This window comes from Rosa chinensis, chromosome 4 (genome assembly GCF_002994745.2).
Source record: "Rosa chinensis cultivar Old Blush chromosome 4, RchiOBHm-V2, whole genome shotgun sequence".
NCBI classification, from domain to species: domain Eukaryota; kingdom Viridiplantae; phylum Streptophyta; class Magnoliopsida; order Rosales; family Rosaceae; genus Rosa; species Rosa chinensis.
In genome coordinates, this window is record NC_037091.1 from 29,248,746 (window position 1) to 29,269,571 (window position 20,826).

Genomic DNA, 20,826 nt, shown 5'->3' on the forward strand with positions numbered 1-20,826 from the left:
AATTGCTATGCCATAAAAACCACCCACTAAATCATGAATGCACCTCCTAAATAATTTCATCAGCTCAATATTTTTCTAATCAAGACAAAATATATATTTATAAGTACTATTTATAAATATAATGTGTGTGTATATATATATTTTTTCATACAGTAGTGTTTTCTTACGCACGAGTAAAAACAAAGGACAATTTGGGCAGTTTCCTAAAATCTCATTAACCCCCACCTCAGCAGCAGAAATCAAATGCAGCCTGTAGGCCTGGGACTTCGAACCGGAAAACCCGCGGATCCACACCGAACCGAACCAAAAAATCCGGTTCGGTTATGTTCTCATGCATTTTTTCGGTTCGGTTCGGTTCTCATGCATTTTGACATTACTATTTTTTGGTTCGGTTCCATCATGTTGCATCACAGGTTCGGTTCCGGTGCTTGTGTTTTAAAATTTTTGAGAACCGAAATACAAGTGTCATTGTGTAATTGGTACTTTGACTGAGCTTATTTTACTAAAATAAGCTGGGCTATAGGAAATCATTGGAGTATTTTATAGGGCTGCACATGGATGGGGTTGGATCTGTTTTGACTCTAAACCGTCTCTATACTAAAGTGAGCGGTTTAAGCATTTTAGACAACCGGTCATTAAAAAAAAAAAGCTTAACCCGATCCAATCCAATCCAATTGGTTTGGTTCGGTCAGTTAGGCGGTTTTAACCTATATTATATTAACATGCTATTTATGAAAGAAAAAAAATTCTAGTAAAATTCAATCTAAAGAATAAAAATTATATCAAATAAGCATAATCTAAATTTAAAATACAATAATCAAATCCAAAACTAATATTCAAAAACCAAAATCTAGAATAGATTCAAAATGATTTAATTATTTGACGGCTTAGCTACAAATACTAGCTTAATATGGTAGTATTAAAGGTTAGAGAATGAGAGATTGAGATATATGATATGAGATGATCAAATAAATCGTAGCGATATGGTAGTATATCATTTGAGAATAAAGTTATAATTGAATATTTAGAACTTACTTAAAACGACTGGACAAATGAATATATATATATATATATATATATAACATTTTTTCTTATTATATTTCAAAAATATCGGTCCGTTCGGGTTCCGCGGTTTAAGTAAAAGAGAAACCAAACCAACCCAATTCATAAATGGTTTGGTTCGGTATTGAACCGGCTTTCAATTTTTAAAGTTAAAAAACTTTAATCAAACCATATTTACCGATCGATTTTGACCAATTTGGTCGGTTTGTACCGTGTTTTGCACACCCCTAGTATTTTATAAGCAAAATAAAAACAATAGGCCCATTTTTGTTTCTTATTCCTCCGACTAAAACCCCAAAAGTTAGCTCTCTCTCTCTCTCTCTCACATCCCATCTCAAACTCAGCTCTCAAACCCAGAAATCCGGATCAGTTCTTCATCCCGAGTTAAACCCTCAAATCCTAGCCCATCTCAGTATCCCTCACCTATCTTAATTCTATCTTCTTCCTCACCTATCTCAATTCTCTCTTCTTCTCCTCTCCAAAACACACACTCTCTCTGTCTCTGTGACTCTTCCGTCTCCTCTCCAAAACACTCTTTCTCTCTCTCTCTGTGACTCTTCCGCTCTCAGATCGACATGGCTATGTCATTTCCATCTCTCTCTGCCACTGATTCACTAGCTTCATCCGCGTCTTAGTCCAGGACACCTCTATCACAGGCCCCTACTGAGACACAAGGTTCCTCGAAGAGATATAAACAACGCAGCCGCCGACACCGTCGATTGACTCGATTCTCAGCCTCTTAAAGACGTGAACAAACGGAACCGGAAAATGGCAACAACCGAACCGATTGAACTCGGTTCGGTTCTACAACGGTTCTAGGAATCCTGTGCTTGGTTTCGGCCATTTACAGAATTGAAAAGGTGCTTCTCCGGTGGCGTTGAGCTTCAAATGTCCGGTGAGGCGCGTCGCCTTCACCCTTCTCTCAAGGTACACTATTATCACACTCTCAACTCCTCCCGTCCCACCTCTGATTTTCACAGCACCTTTGAATATCTCACTCAGTTCTTGCCATTCTCTTCTATCAAACCCAATTCCCAATGCTCTATAAACTCCAATGAGCGGCGTAAAGTCACTGTTGGGTTATCCAGGATCATAAAGAACCAACAGGGCTATGTACTGAAGGGCTTTTCCAGAACCTTCTGCCCATTTTTTCTTGTAAAGATTATGAAACTGTTTTGTTGTAGAGAAACTGCATTTGAGTTCTTTAAACTAGCCTTTAGGGATGATAATCAGCGGACTGTGGAGTCATGTTGTGTGGCTGCACATGTTTTGGCGGCCGAAAATCTACGATTTCTGGCTCAAGATGTGGTTTCATGTGTGATTGGGAGGATTGGGCCGAGTAGGAGTAGGGATTTGGTGGGGTTTATGTGGGGAGGGCATTGTGAATACGAGTCGGATTTTTCGGTTCTTGATACACTAATGAGGGGGTTCTTGAATGCAGAAATGGGCGCCGAGGCTTTGGAGGTTTTGAGGAGGATGAGGGAGGTGGGAGTGAGGCCGAGTTTGTCTGCGGTTGCGATTCTGTTCAGGTTGTTGATAAGGGTTGGCGATTATGGTAGTGTGTGGAAGGTGTTTAGGGATATGATTAGAGAAGGGCCTTATCCATGTAATTATGTTTTTAGTGCAATGATTCTTGGATTTTGTCGAAAAGGGTTGGTTAGAGTTGGGGAGAGTTTGTTACAGGTGATGTGGAAATTCCAATGTGAACCAGATGTTTTTGCTTATAACATTGTGATCTATGCAAATTGTGCGAGAGGGCAGACAGCTGATGCGCTTGAATGGGTGGAGTTGATGATTGCGAGGGGATGTAAACCTAGCATTGTTACATTTAATACAGTCATAAGTGCATTGTGTAAGGAAGGAAATGTGGTGGAGGCAAGGAAGCTTTTTGATGACGTCCCAGACATGGGTGTTTATCCGAATACCATAATGTACAATACCATGATGGATGGGTATGTTAAGTCAAGGGAGATTGATCAGGCTAACATGCTTTTTGAAGAAATGAGGAAGAAGAGCATTTCTCCAGATGGCATAACTTTCAATATCTTGATTGGAGGGCATTACAAGTATGGAAGCGAAGATGATGGAGACAGGTTGTTGCGGGATTTATCTGTGTCAGGATTACTTCCAGATTCTTCATTGTATGATATCTATGTTTCTGTGTTGTGTTGGGCAGATCGGTTGGACGATGCCATGGCAGTTTTAGAGGATATGCTTGAAAGAGGATTCTCTCTAAGTGTGGTCGCTTTCAACTCTGTTATTGCTGCTTGTAGCAGAGTAGGGTTGGAAGAAAAAGCATATAAGGCCTTTAACTTCATGATTTCATTTGGTATAACTCCTTCATCTTCTACGTGTAGTTCTTTGCTTATGGGTTTATCTAAGAAGGGTTACTTGCAAGAAGCCGGAGAGCTTTTGTGTAAAATGATGGAGAAGGGGTTTCCTATCAGAAAAGCTGCTTTTACGGTGCTTTTGGATGGGTACTTTAGGATGGGTGATTTAGATGGGGCACAAAGTTTGTGGAATGAGATGGAAGGAAGAGGCATATCTCCTGATGTTGTGGCCTTTTCAGCATTTATCAATGGACTATCTAAAGCCGGTTTAATGGAAGAAGCATATGATATGTTTCAAGAAATGTTAAGGAAAGGGTTTGTGCCCAATAATTTTGTCTATAATTCATTGATTGGTGGGTTTTGCTACTGTGGTAAGTTGAGTGATGCACTGAGGTTGGAGAGAGAGATGAGGCAAAGGGGTCTTATTCCGGATATTTTTACCACCAATATGATCATTCATGGGTTCTGTAGACAGGGGAGGATGAAGTCAGCAATTAATACATTTATGAACATGTTCCAAACTGGGTTAACCCCAGATATCGTCACTTACAATACATTAATTGGTGGTTATTGTAAAGCATTTGACATGGTTAGGGCAGATGAATTTCTGTATAAAATGTACGCTAGTGGATGGGAACCAGATATCACAACCTATAATATACTGATGCATGGTTTTTGTAGTAGCCGAAAGATAAATCGGGCTGTGAAGATTCTGGATGAGCTTGTATTGAGAGGTGTTGTTCCAGACACAGTAACATACAACACTATGATGAATGGTGTTTGTGTTGACATACTGGATCGTGCTATGATTTTAACCGCTAAATTGCTTAAGTTGGCGTTTCTTCCAAATGTTGTTACAGCCAATGTATTGTTGTCTCAGTTCCGCAGGCAGGGGATGCCTGAGAAGGCCCTAATGTGGGGTCAGAAGTTAAGTCAGTTTTCCTTTTGTTTTGATGAAATTACCTACAAAATATTGGACAGAGCCTATCATAATATGCAAGAAGATCCTGCAATTTCAAGTGCAACACCTGAGAAAAGCCTCTTCTTGGATTTCCTCATGTACATTACGTATGATTATTTATGTAAAAATAAACCTTGCAGAGATGTAAGACAAAACCCTCTTAAAGTAATTGGTCTTAGTGGCCCCTGAAAGTTGATTTAGTTCATCAGCTTTCTGTACAATTACTATCATCGAAGAGTCTCTATGCTACATTATTGAGGTCCCTTCCTGTCTCACATTTTTCCTGCATCCTGTGGCTAAAAAGTTAAAGGTGCACAAATCAGGAAGAAGCAAAAAGCCATTCGGCTAATGTGGTTTTAACAGAAACTGACAAAGAAGTGTGAGAATGAACAGCACAAGAAATGCAAGCACAGTCCGGATAAAGGAGGTGGAAAGGAGGTTGGGCTAGTAGCAAAGAAGTAAAGCTCTGCCAGTGTTGAAGTGTTGGCTGAAATTCCAGAAGGTCAGGTACGCAATATTGCTTTTTACCACTTTTACTAAGGTTGAGCTAGTAAAAAAGATTAATCTAATCTTAATGTCACATGATTTGGTCAAGTGTATTGTTTTTAATTAAACCCCTCAGTGGTGCAGCTGAACAACTGAACTGTAAGAAACCTCCTATTAGAAGTGAACTCACAATGCTAGGAGAAAAAGGAAAATGTGTGTGTGTTACCATATTTCAAACTGCAGAACAAAACTGACCACAATAACATGACTTTGTGCACAATTATTACTAAAATGCATTCGTACTGATCAGGTGATGAATGTTTGTTGTTGTCCAAGCCAACTGAAAAGGTGCCACAGTCCAAGGGAGTTTGCTATAAAGATTTGAGATTAAGCTCCAATGAACAATGTCAATGTCCAGTGGGTCTCTTCATCCCTTTGGGGGCTGCATTGTCTCCTTTGAATACTCTGGAGCTTCGTGTCAATGAATGTCTAATCCTACTCTTCGATGTTCCAAAATCCCTTGACGATATGCAAGGCACTCTGCATGGTTTAGATCAGCTAACTCTTATATCGAGTAAAAGCTTTCTATTTCTGGTAGTGTGCAGAATGTTTTGGCTGACCCAAGATGAAAAACGCCATGAGTGAATAGATGGAGGCATTTATTAGGTTCTTAAACCCTAATCTCTCTCTCTCTATGTGTGTGTGTGTGTAGCACATTCTGCAATGAATATAAAGTTAATAATCTGTAGCAGTGAAATTTTTGACAACTATTCGTATTGATTTAGCAGTGCATGTACATTCATTTGAGACTGTATATGAGATGTTTTAAGCATCAGTTTATTCCACCTTTGTGCAGTTCTGTACTCTAACTGGTTCTGTATACAAGTCTGTATTGATGAGAATAGGAGGCTTCTAGGTACTTCAGGCAGTTCTATACAGATTTGAAAAGACGGTGATTGTGTGGAGGTAATGCTTAGACATAAGTGAATTTCATCATTACTTCTAGTTCTAGTAGATACTGTATGAAAATTTACCTGGCAGATAGGTTACCTAACTCATAGGCTTACAGTGGCGAATGATTTTACGTGATGTAGCATTGGAATTACTGCTAACTTCTTCTTTTTTGGTCCAAATTAGCACTCTTCCACTGATGTCTGGCATGTGATAAGTGCATCTGTGAAAGCAGCATGCTCCCCTGCAAAAGATTCTGGGGAAGAAGTGAAAGATATGCGATTTGCATCTACTTGTTCCCTTGGTGTGTAAAATTCTGTTTATGTTTTACCCTATTTCTGTATTAAAGAAAATTGGTTATCTAAGGTGCTTGAAGTACATCATGGAAAACTATGTATAGTCATTGATCAGCGTAAGCTGGTTTCTCTCTGCAGTTCAGCAGTTGCAATGGATGCCGATGGCTCTCCTGTTTTTTTTTTTTTTTTGGAGTGGTGATTAAAGAAAAAACATTATAGTATGGATGGAATATTGGGCTGTAGAGCAAGCTGAAATATCAAATCGACGAACTCTACCATACTGCAGTACTGTGGGTGGAGCCCTTTCTCCTGAGATGCAGCCTCCAAAGGTACTCAAGACACTTCTGCTCATTGTTAAGTTGAGACGGGTAGTTTCTAAAGTCACGAAACCCAAAGTTCAGACCAAAAGCTAATTCAATCCCAAATCTTGTCCACACACAACCCTGGGAAATTTTCAAAAATCCTTGTACAAGTCGCCTGACTTCAGTATATTGAATAATCTTATATTTCCGAAAAATCTTTAGGGCCACAGGAGTCAATATCCGTAGTCTCTGCACCACAATGTGCAAATTGACATGTCTTGGTCATGCACATATGCAGCAAAACAATGAGAAAGATTCTCAAGATATGGAAGTTTGTGGATGGGATGATGATTTCTGGGAGGAGAGTGGATTAGGTGATCTTGTAGATGGGCATCATGCTAAGATTGGTATATTTTTATAGGGATAAGTTTCTATATGTCTTCTTGATGGATAAGGATGAAGAATTCTTTTCTTTTTCTCACGTTTAGCATTTTTGACTGCTTTGTTATATCGTGGAGACAGATAATTTCAGAAGATCTTGGAACTTGCTGTTTTGCCATTTAATTTTTGTGACTATATAGTGTATTAGTGTTTGATATATTTCTTGGTGAGAGAGACCATCATTAATGTTTTTGCAGTGCCTTAAAGTTCTTATGTCCTCCATCCTTCATACAAGCTCAGAATTTCAATCTTTTTGGTGTGTTCAACTCCTCCAACATATTCCTTTCAAATACCCCTTCACTGCTAAAACTTTCTTGTCATGGATTGCCCCTTAAGTGATGTTCTGAATTATGGCCCATGTTCTATATATACATACATAAGCTGCTCTGCTTCTTTATTATCTAAATTGATTTCTCTCGGAGCCGATATGATAAGAGTTTTGATGATATCATATTAATTTATATGGGTGCTTGTTTAAAGTTACCTGAGAGATTTTGAGATATGTCATAGAAAAAGATTAGGAATGGTGGTTGTTTCTTTCTTCTGGTTTGTCATTTGCATGTTGATAATTTGTATAATGGATTATGAGATAAGGATGAAATAAAGAAGCATGAAAGAAAGAAACATGGATGATGGATTATAGTGCCAACTAATGTTGCAGATTTGAGAAAAGCGGCTGATTATTGCAACAGCAATGGAGTTGTTTAGTGTTTGTGCTTCCATTGTTCAGATTGAGGTGCGAGTTCATATTATATAGTGTTCTATAATGCTATTTTTTATTAATTGGAATTGCACCACCATGTCTGGAGTCAAAACATTTAGTTTTGGTGGACAGCTCTCCTAGACTTCGCAGATAGTAGCTCTGGAAGGGACTTGTCTTCTCTTTCTTATCGGTTCGGTTGAGCTTGAATTTTAGGCAGATTTCTTAGCCTCACTTCATTGAGATTTTGTCTACCTATAGGCTCTATGGATGTTTAATTTTATTAATGCTGTTAGTCTTTGTTTTCTGCTTGAAATTCTGGTCATTTATCTGCTGTGACTGTTAGGATCTTTCTGCTTGACATGCAGCATTCTTACTGTTCAATTTGCCTCTTTGGACCACCCGTGATTTTCTGTTGCACACCCAAAACTATGCCACAGTTTTAGGGGCCCAACAGAAAACCACCAGTTTCCAAATAAGTGCATCATCTCGGTTTATAGTAAATATGCCCTATTTGGCAAACTTTATCTTGTGCCTGCATTTAGTAATTTTAATACTTTAAAGTTCAAATTGTTCAAACGGTTGATTCATTTTATCTTAACCCTATCTGGGCAAACTTTTAATTAGAGCATTTTTCACTGTTTCACTTCATTGAAATACATGTTATTTATCTTAATTATTCATATTAGTTCTTTTGGTTCACTTCTAGGGAGGTTTTTATCTGTTTCATGGATATATTAGAGATAGAAGTGCTTGGCCTTTCAATGGGACAAGTAAGTTACACCAATATAGTATCTCTATGTATTCAAGCAGGAGTCTGTGCAGGCTCAACAGCCATACACACCCAAGGTGTCTAATCATGCCATACATGACAGTGTGTGTTGAGAGCATATCTCACATTGGGAATTTGAAGCCTTGCCTTAACAATTTTGCATACTACTGTCAATTGGCTTTAAGTTGGTACACCCACTTTTAAATCCTGAAAGGATGAATTATTTCGTGCATCTTGTGAACTATCTGGCTGAATTTAGCCTACTAGAGTCGAATCAAGCAGTTCATTTTTTTTTTTGCTTTTTGCCAACCCAAAAGGATAATCTGGGTTATTTTGGCTTCTTTTTATCAAAATCAAAACATGTTTTAAGAAAAGAAACAGTACAGTAGAGTATAGCGGAATGAAGTATCGGTGTAATGGTGTTCTCCGGGAAGTAAGGACTTATAAATTTCCTACTCACAAAGTCGGGAGTTAGGTAGCTATATTGTTGTTTTAGTTATAGTTGCTTTTTCGCAATCTGATCATGATTTGTAATATGAATCTATGATTTATCTCTCTTTTTTCGCATATGGCTTGATGAACAAGTTAATTATAAATATACTTTAGTTACATGATCATTATAATCAACAATAAATAAATGAGAATTTATTTGTCTTTAGATTTCTGTGTTTGTTGCTGTGGTTTGATAAGTTTTGGTAGCTGTGTGTTTGTTTCTGTATTTTAGATGATTTCCAATTAGTTTAGGTAGCGTTATGCATGTAAAATTGTCTGTCATTGTAGTTGGTGTTTATGTTTCCTTATAGCTTGGTTTGTCGTTGCATCTTTCATGTGTTGCAGAGGAAAGCAATAATTTGGAAAAACTGGCACTTGCTGTTCTCTCACAATTGCCAAATGCAGTAGTGCATGTCCATGACCTCTCTGGAGAATGCGGGACATCTCCTTCTGATCAAGCGTATTAAGGGTTTTATATACTATTGGAGTTAATAGAGGATCTGAAACATAAATTCACATGGCATATTGAATTGGAGTAGGCTGCAATGAACCAACGCATTTGTAGACCAAGAGATGGTGTCAGAGTTTTCCATTAGGTTGACTGCGTCAACTCGCATACGACAGGTAAGATGAAACTGTAAAGTATGAAGTAACCACAGGGGCTTTTACGGGAGAAGGAGAGAGGCGGGTGCACCGAGAAGGAGATAAGGTTGGAAGACTAAATAGTGGGCTCCATCGTCCTCCATGTGTACAAAACATCAAAATTCCCGGTGAAGAAAACACCAAACTGCAAACGATTTATCATTGTGGAATGGGCGTTCTTACGTGAAGGAGTAGTAATTGCGATTTGGAAAAGAAGGCACAGTAATATCGATTCCGAGTATCCGATACAGCGAAATAGGACGGAGTAAGGCAAATACTCTCAAGTATTCGCTGCCGGAAGGAATACAATCTGGTTTCATCGACAGTTTCAGGTAATATATGGGGTCGGAATGTTGTTGTTATTCGATTTGTATGTAGAGGTTATATGAAATTGTAGGGAATAAGAAATTGAATCTGTAGATTTTGGGATTGAGCATGGAGTCCCCAGATGTATGAGCAGGGAATCTGATATAGAACTTGCAGTGCATTAATTATGAAATAAGTGTAGACTTTATGGTTAGTGAGTGTGGACTTGATGGTTAGTGATGATGTTATTGTTTGATATGGATGTTTACTGTGAATTTAGTAGTTGATTGATTGATATCATAGTTTGATATAATGGGCTGTCTATTTAATTATACAGAATAATATTATAAGTATGGCATGTAAGGACTTGATATAAGCCGTTGAAAACAAGTTGATGACCGAAACATTATCGCCTCTCCCGGACTCCGAAATTGGGAAACTACTGGGGTAGAATTTGCAGAGGTTCATATTTTTTGTTGTTGTTTAGTTGTGTACCAGATGTCCATGTAAAAGTGTTATTTAATGTGAATCAAGTGAGGCCAGGTAAGAGGATGAAGTAGGCGTATTTAGTTATAAAGTTAGTCAAAAGAGCGTACATAAACTACTGCAAGTGTGCGTGAGTCAATCCGAAAAACTTGTGAAATATGCAGAACATTGATTTGAAGTTATTTTATGTTTGATTGTGTTTTGGTCATTGTTGAATATGCAAACGATTATTTTGGAAAGGCCAATTAGACTACAATGAGAAGCCAAATGTAACACTGTTCTAGGAGTCTGCATTTCAATCAAATTCCCTGTCAGTGAAATTCTGAGCACATTTTACCAGTCAGTCAACACATTGTGTTGGTTCAGATGGTGTTCGTGTTGTCATCTTAGCTTTACAATAATGAGTGTTCTGCATAAGAGAATAGGTTCCTATTCCCTCTTCTTCTTCTTCTTTCACTCTTTTGCACCTTCTCGTTTGCTTTTTATTTTGTCTTGTTTTCCGATACCTTGTTTGGTTGCCGATGAGGAAAATTGAAACGGGGCGTTTTTGTGTTCAGAGTGCTTGTAGTATGAGGCTGGCAGGGATGGAGGACACGGCGGAGCTGCTGGAGAAGAAGCTAGCGTCGGAAATTTCGAAGATGAGCTTAGAGGAGGCACTCACTCTCGCTCCTGTTTTCAGCCATTACCTCAATTTGATGGGCATTGCTGAAGTTCATCACAGGTCACTCATCGACTTGATCTCTCTGTTTTATTTTATTTTTTATATTAAATTTTTTGTTTTTTTGAAAAAAAAAAAAAAAAAAAAGGGTTAAATTTCAGATATGTGCCCGTGTGTTTATACTTGTTTGGAAATGAAATATGAAGCACCAGAGCTTCAGGAAATAGTAGTGTCTATCAAGGATTGACTTCTAACTTTGGTTGTACGGTTAAAATTATGACATTCTAGCTTCCGAAAAGATAACATGAAAAAACAAAAATTGGTTGGAATTCTTTCAACTGTGAATTTTAAAGCATTTTGGTGAATTTAGAGAAAGTTGTTGATTTGTGCAGGGTTTGTAGACAAAAGAATGTAAATCTTGTGATGATATTTTTAATCAGCTTCTGCAGCGTGGTGTTTCCCCAGACCAGCTTTACGATACTGTTTGCAAGCAGGTTGGTTCTTTTCCTCCTATCCTTTGTCTTGATTTGTATGCCTAGACAGAAAATAGTGGGGAAAATATATCACTCATGTTGTTAAGGTTTCTGTAAAAGATAAAACCCAACCAATTAAATGATCTTGTTTTAATGAGCTCAAGTTGTTGCTTCATTGATGTTGCCTCGTTCTATCAGCACACTGTTGAACATAAGATGTGTGTGTGTGTGTTTCTACTGTTGTTCAGTCATTTAGATATCTTGTTCTCAACCTTAAGTTCTTGCTGCAGGAGGTCGAGATTGTTCTTACTGCACATCCTACACAAATTAATCGCGGAACTTTACGATACAAATATATCAGACTTTCTGTGAGTGGCTAGTGACTTTGCTCAATTTTTAGGATGTTGAACATTATGATTAAAAGACATGTTGAAAATTTGTTTAGACTAATAATATCAAGTTACTTGCAGCATCTTTTAAATTTAAGAGACCGACCTGATCTTACTAGTGAAGACAGAGATATGGTGATTGAAGATCTGGTATTGTTTTCCCAACCTTATTCTCTTCTTCCAAAACCACTTTGCTGGGGCAAGGGGGATTGCATCTTAATGACATTGATATCGTGGATATTCTCTAATTTTCCTTGTGTTTTATATTTTACTCTTGCTTTTATAGGTGTAAGAGATAACTTCTGTATGGCAAACAGATGAGCTTAGGCACCATAAACCCACACCAGTTGATGAAGCTGGGGTAGGTAAACCACTTCAACATTAGATTCATTGATGTTCACATGCTTTGGCTCTTTGAAATCGTGTGTATCACTTACAGACAAAATAAAATTGTATATATTGTTTACCACAGGTTTGAACATTGTGGAGCAGTCCCTTTGGAAAGCTGTACCTCATTATTTATGTCATCTCAGCAATGCTTTAAAGAAGGTTTGTCTTCAAATTCGTTTTTGGTATTGATCTGTTTCTGGTTCTTTATATGTAGCTACTACCTTCTGTCTTTCTATACTTCTTGTCATAATGTTTTCTTAATTTATTTATCAGCACACTGGGAAACTGGAAAACCACTTCCATTGAAATGCACACCAATCAGGTTTGGCTCTTGGATGGGGGGTGGTCGAGATGGAAATTCCAATGTGACAGCAAAGGTACTCGTGGGTCTTATTGATATTTTATTCGTAAATCTTCTCCTAATGGTATTATTTACTCTCTTAAATCTAGGAGAGTTTTTTCATGCCAACAAAAGACCTGAAGCATGAACTAATCATAACTTTGGCATATATTAGATCTGTGTTATACATAACTTAGTTTACTGTATTGGTAATGGTGTTGGTAATTCATGGGGCAGTAAATCATGTTTTGAGGGGAATAAAGCAAGCCCTGGTACTTAGAATCAATTACTTAACTGTACGGAGACATTGATGGATAAGCATGACTTAGTTGTGTAAAGTTTTAGACCATCAGTTTAACCTTCATTTCTGCTATCCCTTCCCTGTTCTTTTCTTTGGGGTATGAGAGAGGAGGTTTTAGTTTTAAGGATTCCAGTATGCTGCCAGATTTCATGATTAGATTGCAAACTTAAGATTATTGTTTATGTAGAATTTATAATGCTGTCAGACTGTCTAGCTCTTCTACACAATTATATCAACTTGCCTCTTTCTATTGGTTCAGGTCACAAAAGATGTCTCGCTTTTATCTAGGTGGATGACTATTGATCTCTATATTAGAGAAGTGGATAGCCTGAAATTTGAACTATCCATGAATTGGTGCAGTAATAGCTTGTCAAAACTGGCACAAGAGATTCTAGAGCACAGTATGACATATTGCAGTTATTTTCAGTGGTCATTAATATTGGCTGCTTGGTATCATGTGGAGACTACCAAAGCATAGCTTCCATTGTTTTTCTTTGACAATTTCCTTAACAGGTTACTCCTATGTTTCTGATTTTTTTTATTTTTATTGCTTGATCTTTTGTTTGAGGGCTGGGATTTTGTTGTTCTGAGACTCGGATCTTATTAATATAACAATTTAAATCTCTAGATCACTTCTGTGTATGCAGAATAAAAAACGTTGAAAGACAGATGAACACTCTTACTTTATGTTCTGCCAGGCAGGATAGAGCAGATGGTTAATTAGTGAAAGTAATTGAGTGAAAAAATTGGAGTCATAGTTTACAAAATTCTTTGTGTTTTATGGACCTATGGGAATTTGACTTCTCTTACCCCAACTCTTCTATGCATAAGTACCCACTGGTCATCCCCTCCTGATTTCTTAAGGTTTCAATTTATTTTTAATAGATGATGAATATACTTGTGAATCAATTTATAATGTTAACATAATTGAAATTCTCTCTTCAGAATCTGCATCTGAGGATCACCAGAGTTGGGATCATCAGTGTTATAATAGGAATCAGGTAAAGTAACAACCTGCAGCACTTCCAACACAACTTCCAGCTAGAGCTGATCAGCCCTCTTGCACTGGTGAACATCCGATTATCCTCTTAAAACTACTTTTTGAAGAAAAAAATTATAGAAAAATTGAGGATCTCAGAAGTTGTGTTACTTTATATTATGTTCATATGCTGCCATCCCTTATTGCATAAATGAGAACTCGCTCAACTATGTTACAAAGACAACTGTCATCAGTTCCAAAAAAGGCAGTGTGTATCACATGAGCCCTTGTAGTTATTTCCTTTTCAAATATGGAGGGAATCAATTTTCATAAATAAAATCTTAATTTAGCTGTACAATAGTGAGCTAGAGCTGTCTTTCCACCTAGAATCTCTATTAGCAGTTACTTTTTTTCTCTTTGATTGTTAGCCTTCCTGAAGTGTTTATTTACCAGCACCTAAGGTATTATATGACCAATGGTACTCATGGTTTCTCAGTTCTTTTAAACTTGCCTCTTCATGCAGAATGCAATGTTGGTCATTCTCACTATCCCAGAATTGAAATGTTGGTCATTTTAACTGAAGATTGCATTGGGGCAGGAATCTGGTAGACATGCTGAAACACTTGATGCAATTACCAAATATTTGGATATGGGCACATACAGTGAGTGGGATGAAGAAAAGAAACTGGAATTTCTAACAAGAGAGTTCAAAGGAAAAAGACCGCTAGTCCCATCTAGCATGGAGGTAAAGTAGTAGTGTTAGGACTTAGGATTACTATGCTCCAAAGTTCAGAATAAGTTACTTCTACCCGAATTTTTTGAGAAAAAAAATAATTCTGACAAGAATTCTTTGCTATATATCTAATGTGTCTCTTCATTACAACAATTAAATGAAATTATGGTAGTCATTATTTACCTACAGGGAATGAACTTTAAATAAGCACAAGTTGATCTAGCATGATGATAGAGTTGTTTACTATTCCCAAAAATTTAAGCTGTTAGGATTAAGGTCAACAATTTGTTATACTCTCAAACTCACTTCATAGCATGCGGCAACTTAATTGGGAGGTTTTGCAATTGCAAAAATTCCAACTCAGGATCTTCTTTTCTGATAGGAAGAGAAAGTCTTGGTTTACCACTATTGGCCAGAATCTTAAACTATGAGGTGTGTTCCATGGGTGTTTGCATGGACTCAAACCAGGATCTTCTTTTCTGATAGGAAGAGCTCTACTAGAATTGGACATCTTTGGGCAATTCCATGGGTGTTTGCATGGACTCGAACCAGATTTGTTCTTCCAGCTTGGGTGGAGTTGAACCAGGTTTAAGGGGAGTTTGTGAGAAGGGACACACTGAAGACTTGAAAGCCATGTACCAAGCTTCTTGAACCCCAAAGACGTTGATGAAGTCCAATTAGAGGAAGAGCCTCCAACTCAACTGCTAGACGGGGAAAATTGTAAAGCTAGCAAGTACTGAAGACATTCCTAGCATGACATGAAAACACGAGACTGTTTTATTTGAAATCTTCTGTTAGAATCATTAGTATTCAGATCTTTGGTTGATGCCCTACTGACCCAGAATGTTGATGGGAATTCACATTTTTGACTGCTAGTATCATCTGTGGAGCATAATTGTTTGCTGTTGTATCACATGAATTCAGTTCACCATGCCCTACCAAAGAGATTTCTACTTAAAGTTTTCATTTGGTAGAAGCAGAACTAGTATATCTGGAATGGGATTAGCAGAGTCTAATTATGCTCCACCCTTGTACGAGTTTGTAATTACTTTGGTCATTGCATATTTTTAACAAGTGCTACTGGCCATTTGTTCTGTTGGATAGTTTTGGGTGTTTAGCAGTAGATAGTAGTTTGGATGATTAACAGGAACTGCTATGCCATCTGTTCTGTTTCATTTTTATGCTTTCATCTTAAAATTGAGTTGAGTATATTCATCCTTTACACATTTCCTGTAACACAATTATCTCATTGTATCTGCACAGCCATACCAAACAGTCATAGTGGCATAGTTGTTCATTGTTTTGCGATACATCATGTGTAAAGCTTGTTTGTGACTGTCTAACTGTATTTGTTCATTTCAAGGAGCTCATGTGGGGCAAGACAGTGATCTAGAGCTTTTGTGTGCATGCGTGGTGTAATTGGCAGCCACGATGCCATGCAGTTTTTCATGGGGAAATAATATGAAGCTCAAGGAGGTGATGAGATTGAGCAGTGTAATTGAATGGTTGGGTGAAGCTGAACTTCAAATGAATAAAGACATGATATACTTAGAGAAGTTTCCATAGCATTCAAAATTAGTAAAAATCATAAAATCCCACAAACAAAGTCTACTGGTAACATCTTGATCAGAGCCCAGTCTTCTAGCCGTCCCGGTCAGGCATAATTTTAGGTACAGATCATAAAATCCCAAGAACAAAGTAGCCTGGTAGCATCTTGTTGGATAATCAAAGCCAGTCGTACGCTAAACAAAGCACACTAATATCAGATTATCAGTAAACGAAAAAAATGACAGTTGAAAGTTTCTTGTTTTACATGTCAAACCTCTTCAATAGTGTCCATGTGCTGGTTCAAAAGCTCCTCTTCAATAATAGGCTCCAAGTGCTGTTGCTCAAAAGCTGGCTGAGAAAAGACAACAAATTAAACACACAACTCCTAAAAATTGGGTGAATGAATAGTATTTTATTGGAGATAGAAAATCAAGATGAAGTGATTACCTGGGATGGCTAGAAGACTCAGCTCTGATCACCATCCAATAGGATAAGGAGGCCAAAGCCTTATTTGACAAATTTATGCAAGTTCAGGTCGTCTTTAAACATGTCATATATCAATCTCTTGCCTATCAGCATCTCAAATAGCAGGATTTCATAGCTATAGATGTCACCACTTGTTGACACCTCCATTCCTATGCCATACTCTGAACTTCATTTCCAAATGTACAAAAGAATAAGCATACAGCCTATAAACTATCATGTTTGTGTGCATCCCCACCTAAAGTCCTCGGCTCTTAATGATTAGACTGGGCCAAATCTAGGACCTAGATGCATTCTTTGACAACCCAAAGATCACATTCTAGATCAGTAGATCACCTTCTAGCATATTTATGTATGCAGCATGAAAAAGAAAAAAAAAGAACAGCAAGCTTTGACAACAGAACAACAATATAGTTGGATGTCAAATAGGGACATTCATAAACACATTGGGCTTCTCCCAACCTACTATAAAATCCCTCTATAATCCTATACTCTTCAAATAGTCAGACCCTCAAAATCCATAGTCACAACTGAAATAAACCATTTCAGGTTATTAGAAGAAAAAGAAGTTCAAACCTTACTCTTTGATACTTCCAGCTACACTCTTGCCAAGTGCAATGACTACTTTCTTCGAGATAACTTCAGTTTTCCACGGCCTTAGTGTTGTGAATTTGGCTCTTTGATATGCCTAAGTTGATTAGGATTCAAGACAAAACCAAATGGGTAAATGAAGATTAGTGCACACAGGAATTCTTCTAGTATCCTAATGGGTTTTGGAATAGGAAGAGTTATTCCTATTGATTGCTATTGTAAACCAAACAAGTCTGAGCAATGCAGTACCAGTGGGAGTGCACTGTGATGTTTTGGACCTCCTATAAATATCTCAAATATAGACATACAAGAAAACAGTGATATGAGATTTCATTGATCGCTTGATATAAGTGATAGCATTGAAATATTAAAAATCAAATGCAAAATGTTCAAGAAATCATTATAACCATTCATCTCTTTATATAACCAAACTTGTAATTATACAAAAAAATCTATATTCCCAATTGAATAACAAAAAGTAAGGCAAGAGAAAACCTGCTTCTGGGGAGCGAAGTTCGGAATCCGCCTGCACAAATTCTTCAAACTGGTATTCCTCTCCTGTCAATTCCTAAACTCATCAGTACGGCAATCTAAAATTCCTATAGCACTACCAACTCAATAATCAAACTAATAATCTTCAAGCAACAACAGTAAAACCAATAGACTTGCATAATAAACTCAAACTAACAACCAAAAAAGGTTCACTGCATTTTCTTCTCTCTTCTTGTCCTGCTTCAATTTCCCAGCAACCAAACATGAGATTTCAAGAACAGCATCAAAACCCAATAATAATCAAACATAACCAAAACCTGAATCCCATAAATACCCAACATAATTCACCAAAACTAATACTTGTTGAAGAAAACAACCCATAAAAAGCAACAGGCAAAAGCTAACCAAAACGATGCCAATTTCCAAATCAATCGAAATTCATATTGATGCGACAGAGGAAACGCATTGTCAACTATCATCAGAACTCAGCTCTGACTATTTATAACAAAATGTAGATTTTCATTAAGCAAAAGCCTGAGATGAAAAATACATAACGCCTAGTACTGGACATTGAAGGATCGAGTCTAAATTGCTCTGAGATCAAGGGCTTCTTCTGATTCGCCGGCTTCGGCTTCAATTGCAACAAAACAGCCTTGATCGATGATCAAGATTTAGAAGACGGTGAATTTAAGGAATTGGAGTTGCAGATTGGAGGTAGATGAGAATTGGGAACTAGTATAGGGTTAATTTGCTTGAAACGGTGACCTGAGAAACCTTATATTTTATCGCTAAAATTTGTTTATAATCAAAGTAAGTACCAATTGTCCAAAATTTTTCGCCCAAAATTTGGCGAAATATTAAAATTTTAGCTTACCGCCCAAATAAAATTTGAAAGGTAATCTTGGTATTTACAGCCTCATATATATAATTTCTATTAACGGTCCAGATCACATCTTTTGAAAATTATTTTCTAATAAATAATTTATATATTTTTGAGAATATTATACATAAATAATTTTTAAAATTCTGAAACTTTGAAAAATCGCAATAAATAGCTCGGGTGTCAGCAAAATCCTCATATGCTTAGTAATGTAGTATAACTTGTTTATTAGGTGTATTACAAAATTATACCTTCCATGAGCAACTTGATGGAGGAAATATAATTTATTAAAATTGGCAATTGGATGTTATCATGTTAAGAAGATATGGTTATGATCAAAATTTTAGCTATTTTCGTCGTCATTTGGGTCTTGATCTACTGAGTCAACTCTAAATCTTAAATACCACATAAAACTAATATGCTCATAACCCCTCCTTGGCAATTTATTTTTTCGATATGTCAGCTCTCACACTCTCGTGGGTATGAGCTATATAAACTAATTAAAAATTTTCTAGAAGTTTATCTCCTCCTGGTATAACTCCCGTTATGGAAGTATAAGTATATAAAGAGTTGACCACTTAGTCTGATGTCGAAATGACGGCGGATCGGGTTAGATTTTTTTACACAATACCTATTAATATGCTATAAATAGATGGGTAATCTCAAATTTATCAATTTCCAGTTACAAATTTTAGATCGCACAAAATCCTTATATGCATAGTTATGTGGTCTAACTTGTTTATTAGGTGTATTACAAAATTATACCTTCCAACAGCAACATGGTGGAGGAAATATAATTTACCAAAATTGACCGTTGGATGTTATCATGATAAGAAGATATGGTTATGCTCAAAATTTCAGCTATTTTCGTCATCGTTTAAGTCTCGATCTACTAGGTCAACTCTAAACCTTAAATACCACATAAAACTAATATGCTCATAACCGGTCATTCACAATTTATTTTTTCTATCCATCAGCTCTCACACTCTCGTGGGTATGTGATATATAAACTAATGTAAAAATTTCTAGAAGCTTATCTTGTCCTGGTATAGCTCCCCTTAGGGAAGTATAAGTGTATAAAGAGTTGACCGCTTTGTTTGATGTCAAATTGACGGCGGATCGGGTTAATTTTTTACACAATACTAATTGAAATGCTATAAATAGATGGGTAATCTCAAATTTACAGATTTCCAGTTACGGAGTTTTAGATCGCAAAAAATCCTTATATGCCTAGTAATGTGGTCTAATTTGTTTATTAGGTGTGTTACAAAATTATACATTCCAAGAGAAACATGGTGAAGGAAATATAATTTATCAAAATTGGCCGTTGGATGTTATCATAATAAGAAGATACGGTTATGGTCAACATTTAAGCTATTTTCGTCGTCGTTTGGGTCTCGATCTACGTGGTCAACCTTAAACCTTAAATACATATAAAACTAATATGCGGGTAACCCCTCATACACAACTTATTTTTTTGATCTGTCAGCTCTCACACACTCGTAGGTATGAGCTACACAAACTAATATAAAAATTTTAGAAAATTTATGTCCTCGTGATTCAGCTCTCCTTAGGGATGTATAGGCATATAAAGGGTTGACCGCTTTATTCGATGCCGAAATGAAGGCGGATCGGGTTAACTTTTTTACACAGTATCTATTAATACTCTTTAAGTACATCGGAAGTCTCAAATTTATCTATTTCTAAGTTCGATTATATGGATCGCATAAAATCCTCACATGCCTAGTAATATGGTCTTTAACTTATTTGTTAGTTATATGGAAAAGTATATCTTCCATAACCAACAAGTTGAAGGAATTAGAATTTATCAAATTCGACCGTTAGATGTTATCATGACAAGAAGAAGTAGTTACGATCAAAATTTCAACTATTTTCGTTGTTGTTTGGGTCTCAATCTATGTGGTCAACCATGAACCCTAAATACATATAAAACTAATATGCGCGTAGCCACTCATACACAACTTATTTTTTTGATATGTCAGCTCTCACACCCTCGTGGTTATGAGCTACATAAGCTAATGTAAAAATTTCGGAAAATTTATCTCCTTGTCATTCAGCTCTCATTAGGGATGTATAGGTATGCATATGGTTGACCGCTTTGTTTGATGTCAAAATAACGGTGAATCAAGTTAATTTTTTTACATAGTACCTAATAATACGCTATAAGTACATGGAAAATCTCAAATTTATCGATTTCTAAATTCGATTATATGGATCGCACAAATTCCTTATATGCCTATTAATACGAGTCAACTTGCCTAAGCTCATCAAGGTACCTAAGATGGGTCAACTTGCCTAAGCTCATCAATTCTTAAGTTATG

The 20,826-nt window shown here is 36.8% G+C and overlaps 2 protein-coding genes and 1 long non-coding RNA gene across 36 annotated transcripts; 2 read left to right on the forward strand and 1 right to left on the reverse strand.

Annotated features, from left to right (window-relative positions):
* Positions 1-1,345: 1,345 nt before the first annotated feature.
* On the forward strand, positions 1,346-15,586 carry LOC112196588 (pentatricopeptide repeat-containing protein At1g09900). Of its 28 annotated transcripts, none has more exons than XM_040518213.1 (17): positions 1,346-4,860; positions 5,150-5,805; positions 5,977-6,094; positions 6,225-6,415; positions 7,491-7,565; positions 9,139-9,767; positions 10,785-10,948; positions 11,278-11,379; positions 11,649-11,726; positions 11,829-11,897; positions 12,034-12,108; positions 12,220-12,296; positions 12,411-12,514; positions 13,038-13,291; positions 13,426-13,846; positions 14,281-14,502; positions 14,977-15,586. In XM_040518213.1, exon 1 carries the CDS (start codon positions 1,951-1,953, stop codon positions 4,540-4,542), a length of 2,592 nt encoding a protein of 863 aa, XP_040374147.1. In that variant the 5' UTR covers positions 1,346-1,950; the 3' UTR covers positions 4,543-4,860; positions 5,150-5,805; positions 5,977-6,094; positions 6,225-6,415; positions 7,491-7,565; positions 9,139-9,767; positions 10,785-10,948; positions 11,278-11,379; positions 11,649-11,726; positions 11,829-11,897; positions 12,034-12,108; positions 12,220-12,296; positions 12,411-12,514; positions 13,038-13,291; positions 13,426-13,846; positions 14,281-14,502; positions 14,977-15,586. The 28 variants fall into 28 exon arrangements, with proteins under 28 accessions (XP_040374147.1, XP_040374145.1, XP_040374155.1 ...); XM_040518211.1 differs by having other exon boundaries at positions 13,724-13,846; XM_040518221.1 differs by having other exon boundaries at positions 13,724-13,846; positions 14,356-14,502.
* Positions 10,812-14,511, forward strand: LOC112199076 (phosphoenolpyruvate carboxylase 4). The gene is made up of 10 exons (XM_024340135.1): positions 10,812-10,937; positions 11,326-11,379; positions 11,649-11,726; positions 11,829-11,897; positions 12,065-12,108; positions 12,220-12,296; positions 12,411-12,514; positions 13,038-13,179; positions 13,724-13,779; positions 14,356-14,511. The coding sequence occupies exons 1-10, from the start codon at positions 10,812-10,814 to the stop codon at positions 14,509-14,511; spliced, it is 906 nt and encodes a 301-aa protein (XP_024195903.1).
* A 415-nt stretch (positions 15,587-16,001) lies between the features above and the next one.
* LOC112196590 lies at positions 16,002-18,374 on the reverse strand. Of its 7 annotated transcripts, none has more exons than XR_005809887.1 (6): positions 18,155-18,374; positions 17,608-17,670; positions 17,098-17,209; positions 16,486-16,690; positions 16,313-16,390; positions 16,002-16,232 (listed from the first exon to the last, which is right to left on the reverse strand). It is a non-coding gene; the product is annotated as an uncharacterized LOC112196590 (long non-coding RNA). The 7 variants fall into 7 exon arrangements; XR_005809885.1 differs by having other exon boundaries at positions 18,010-18,374; XR_005809886.1 differs by having other exon boundaries at positions 17,098-17,177; positions 18,155-18,373.
* Between the last annotated feature and the right edge of the window lie 2,452 nt (positions 18,375-20,826).

Coding starts and splice junctions, on each gene's coding strand:
- LOC112196588 (XM_040518212.1), top strand. CDS start 1,951: ATGTCCGGTGAGGCGCGTCGCCTTCACCCTTCTCTCAAGGTACACTAT.
- LOC112199076 (XM_024340135.1), top strand. CDS start 10,812: ATGGAGGACACGGCGGAGCTGCTGGAGAAGAAGCTAGCGTCGGAAATT. Junction 11,727..11,828: donor ACAAATATATCAGACTTTCT/GTGAGTGGCTAG, acceptor AGTTACTTGCAG/CATCTTTTAAATTTAAGAGA. Junction 13,780..14,355: donor AGTGTTATAATAGGAATCAG/GTAAAGTAACAA, acceptor GCATTGGGGCAG/GAATCTGGTAGACATGCTGA.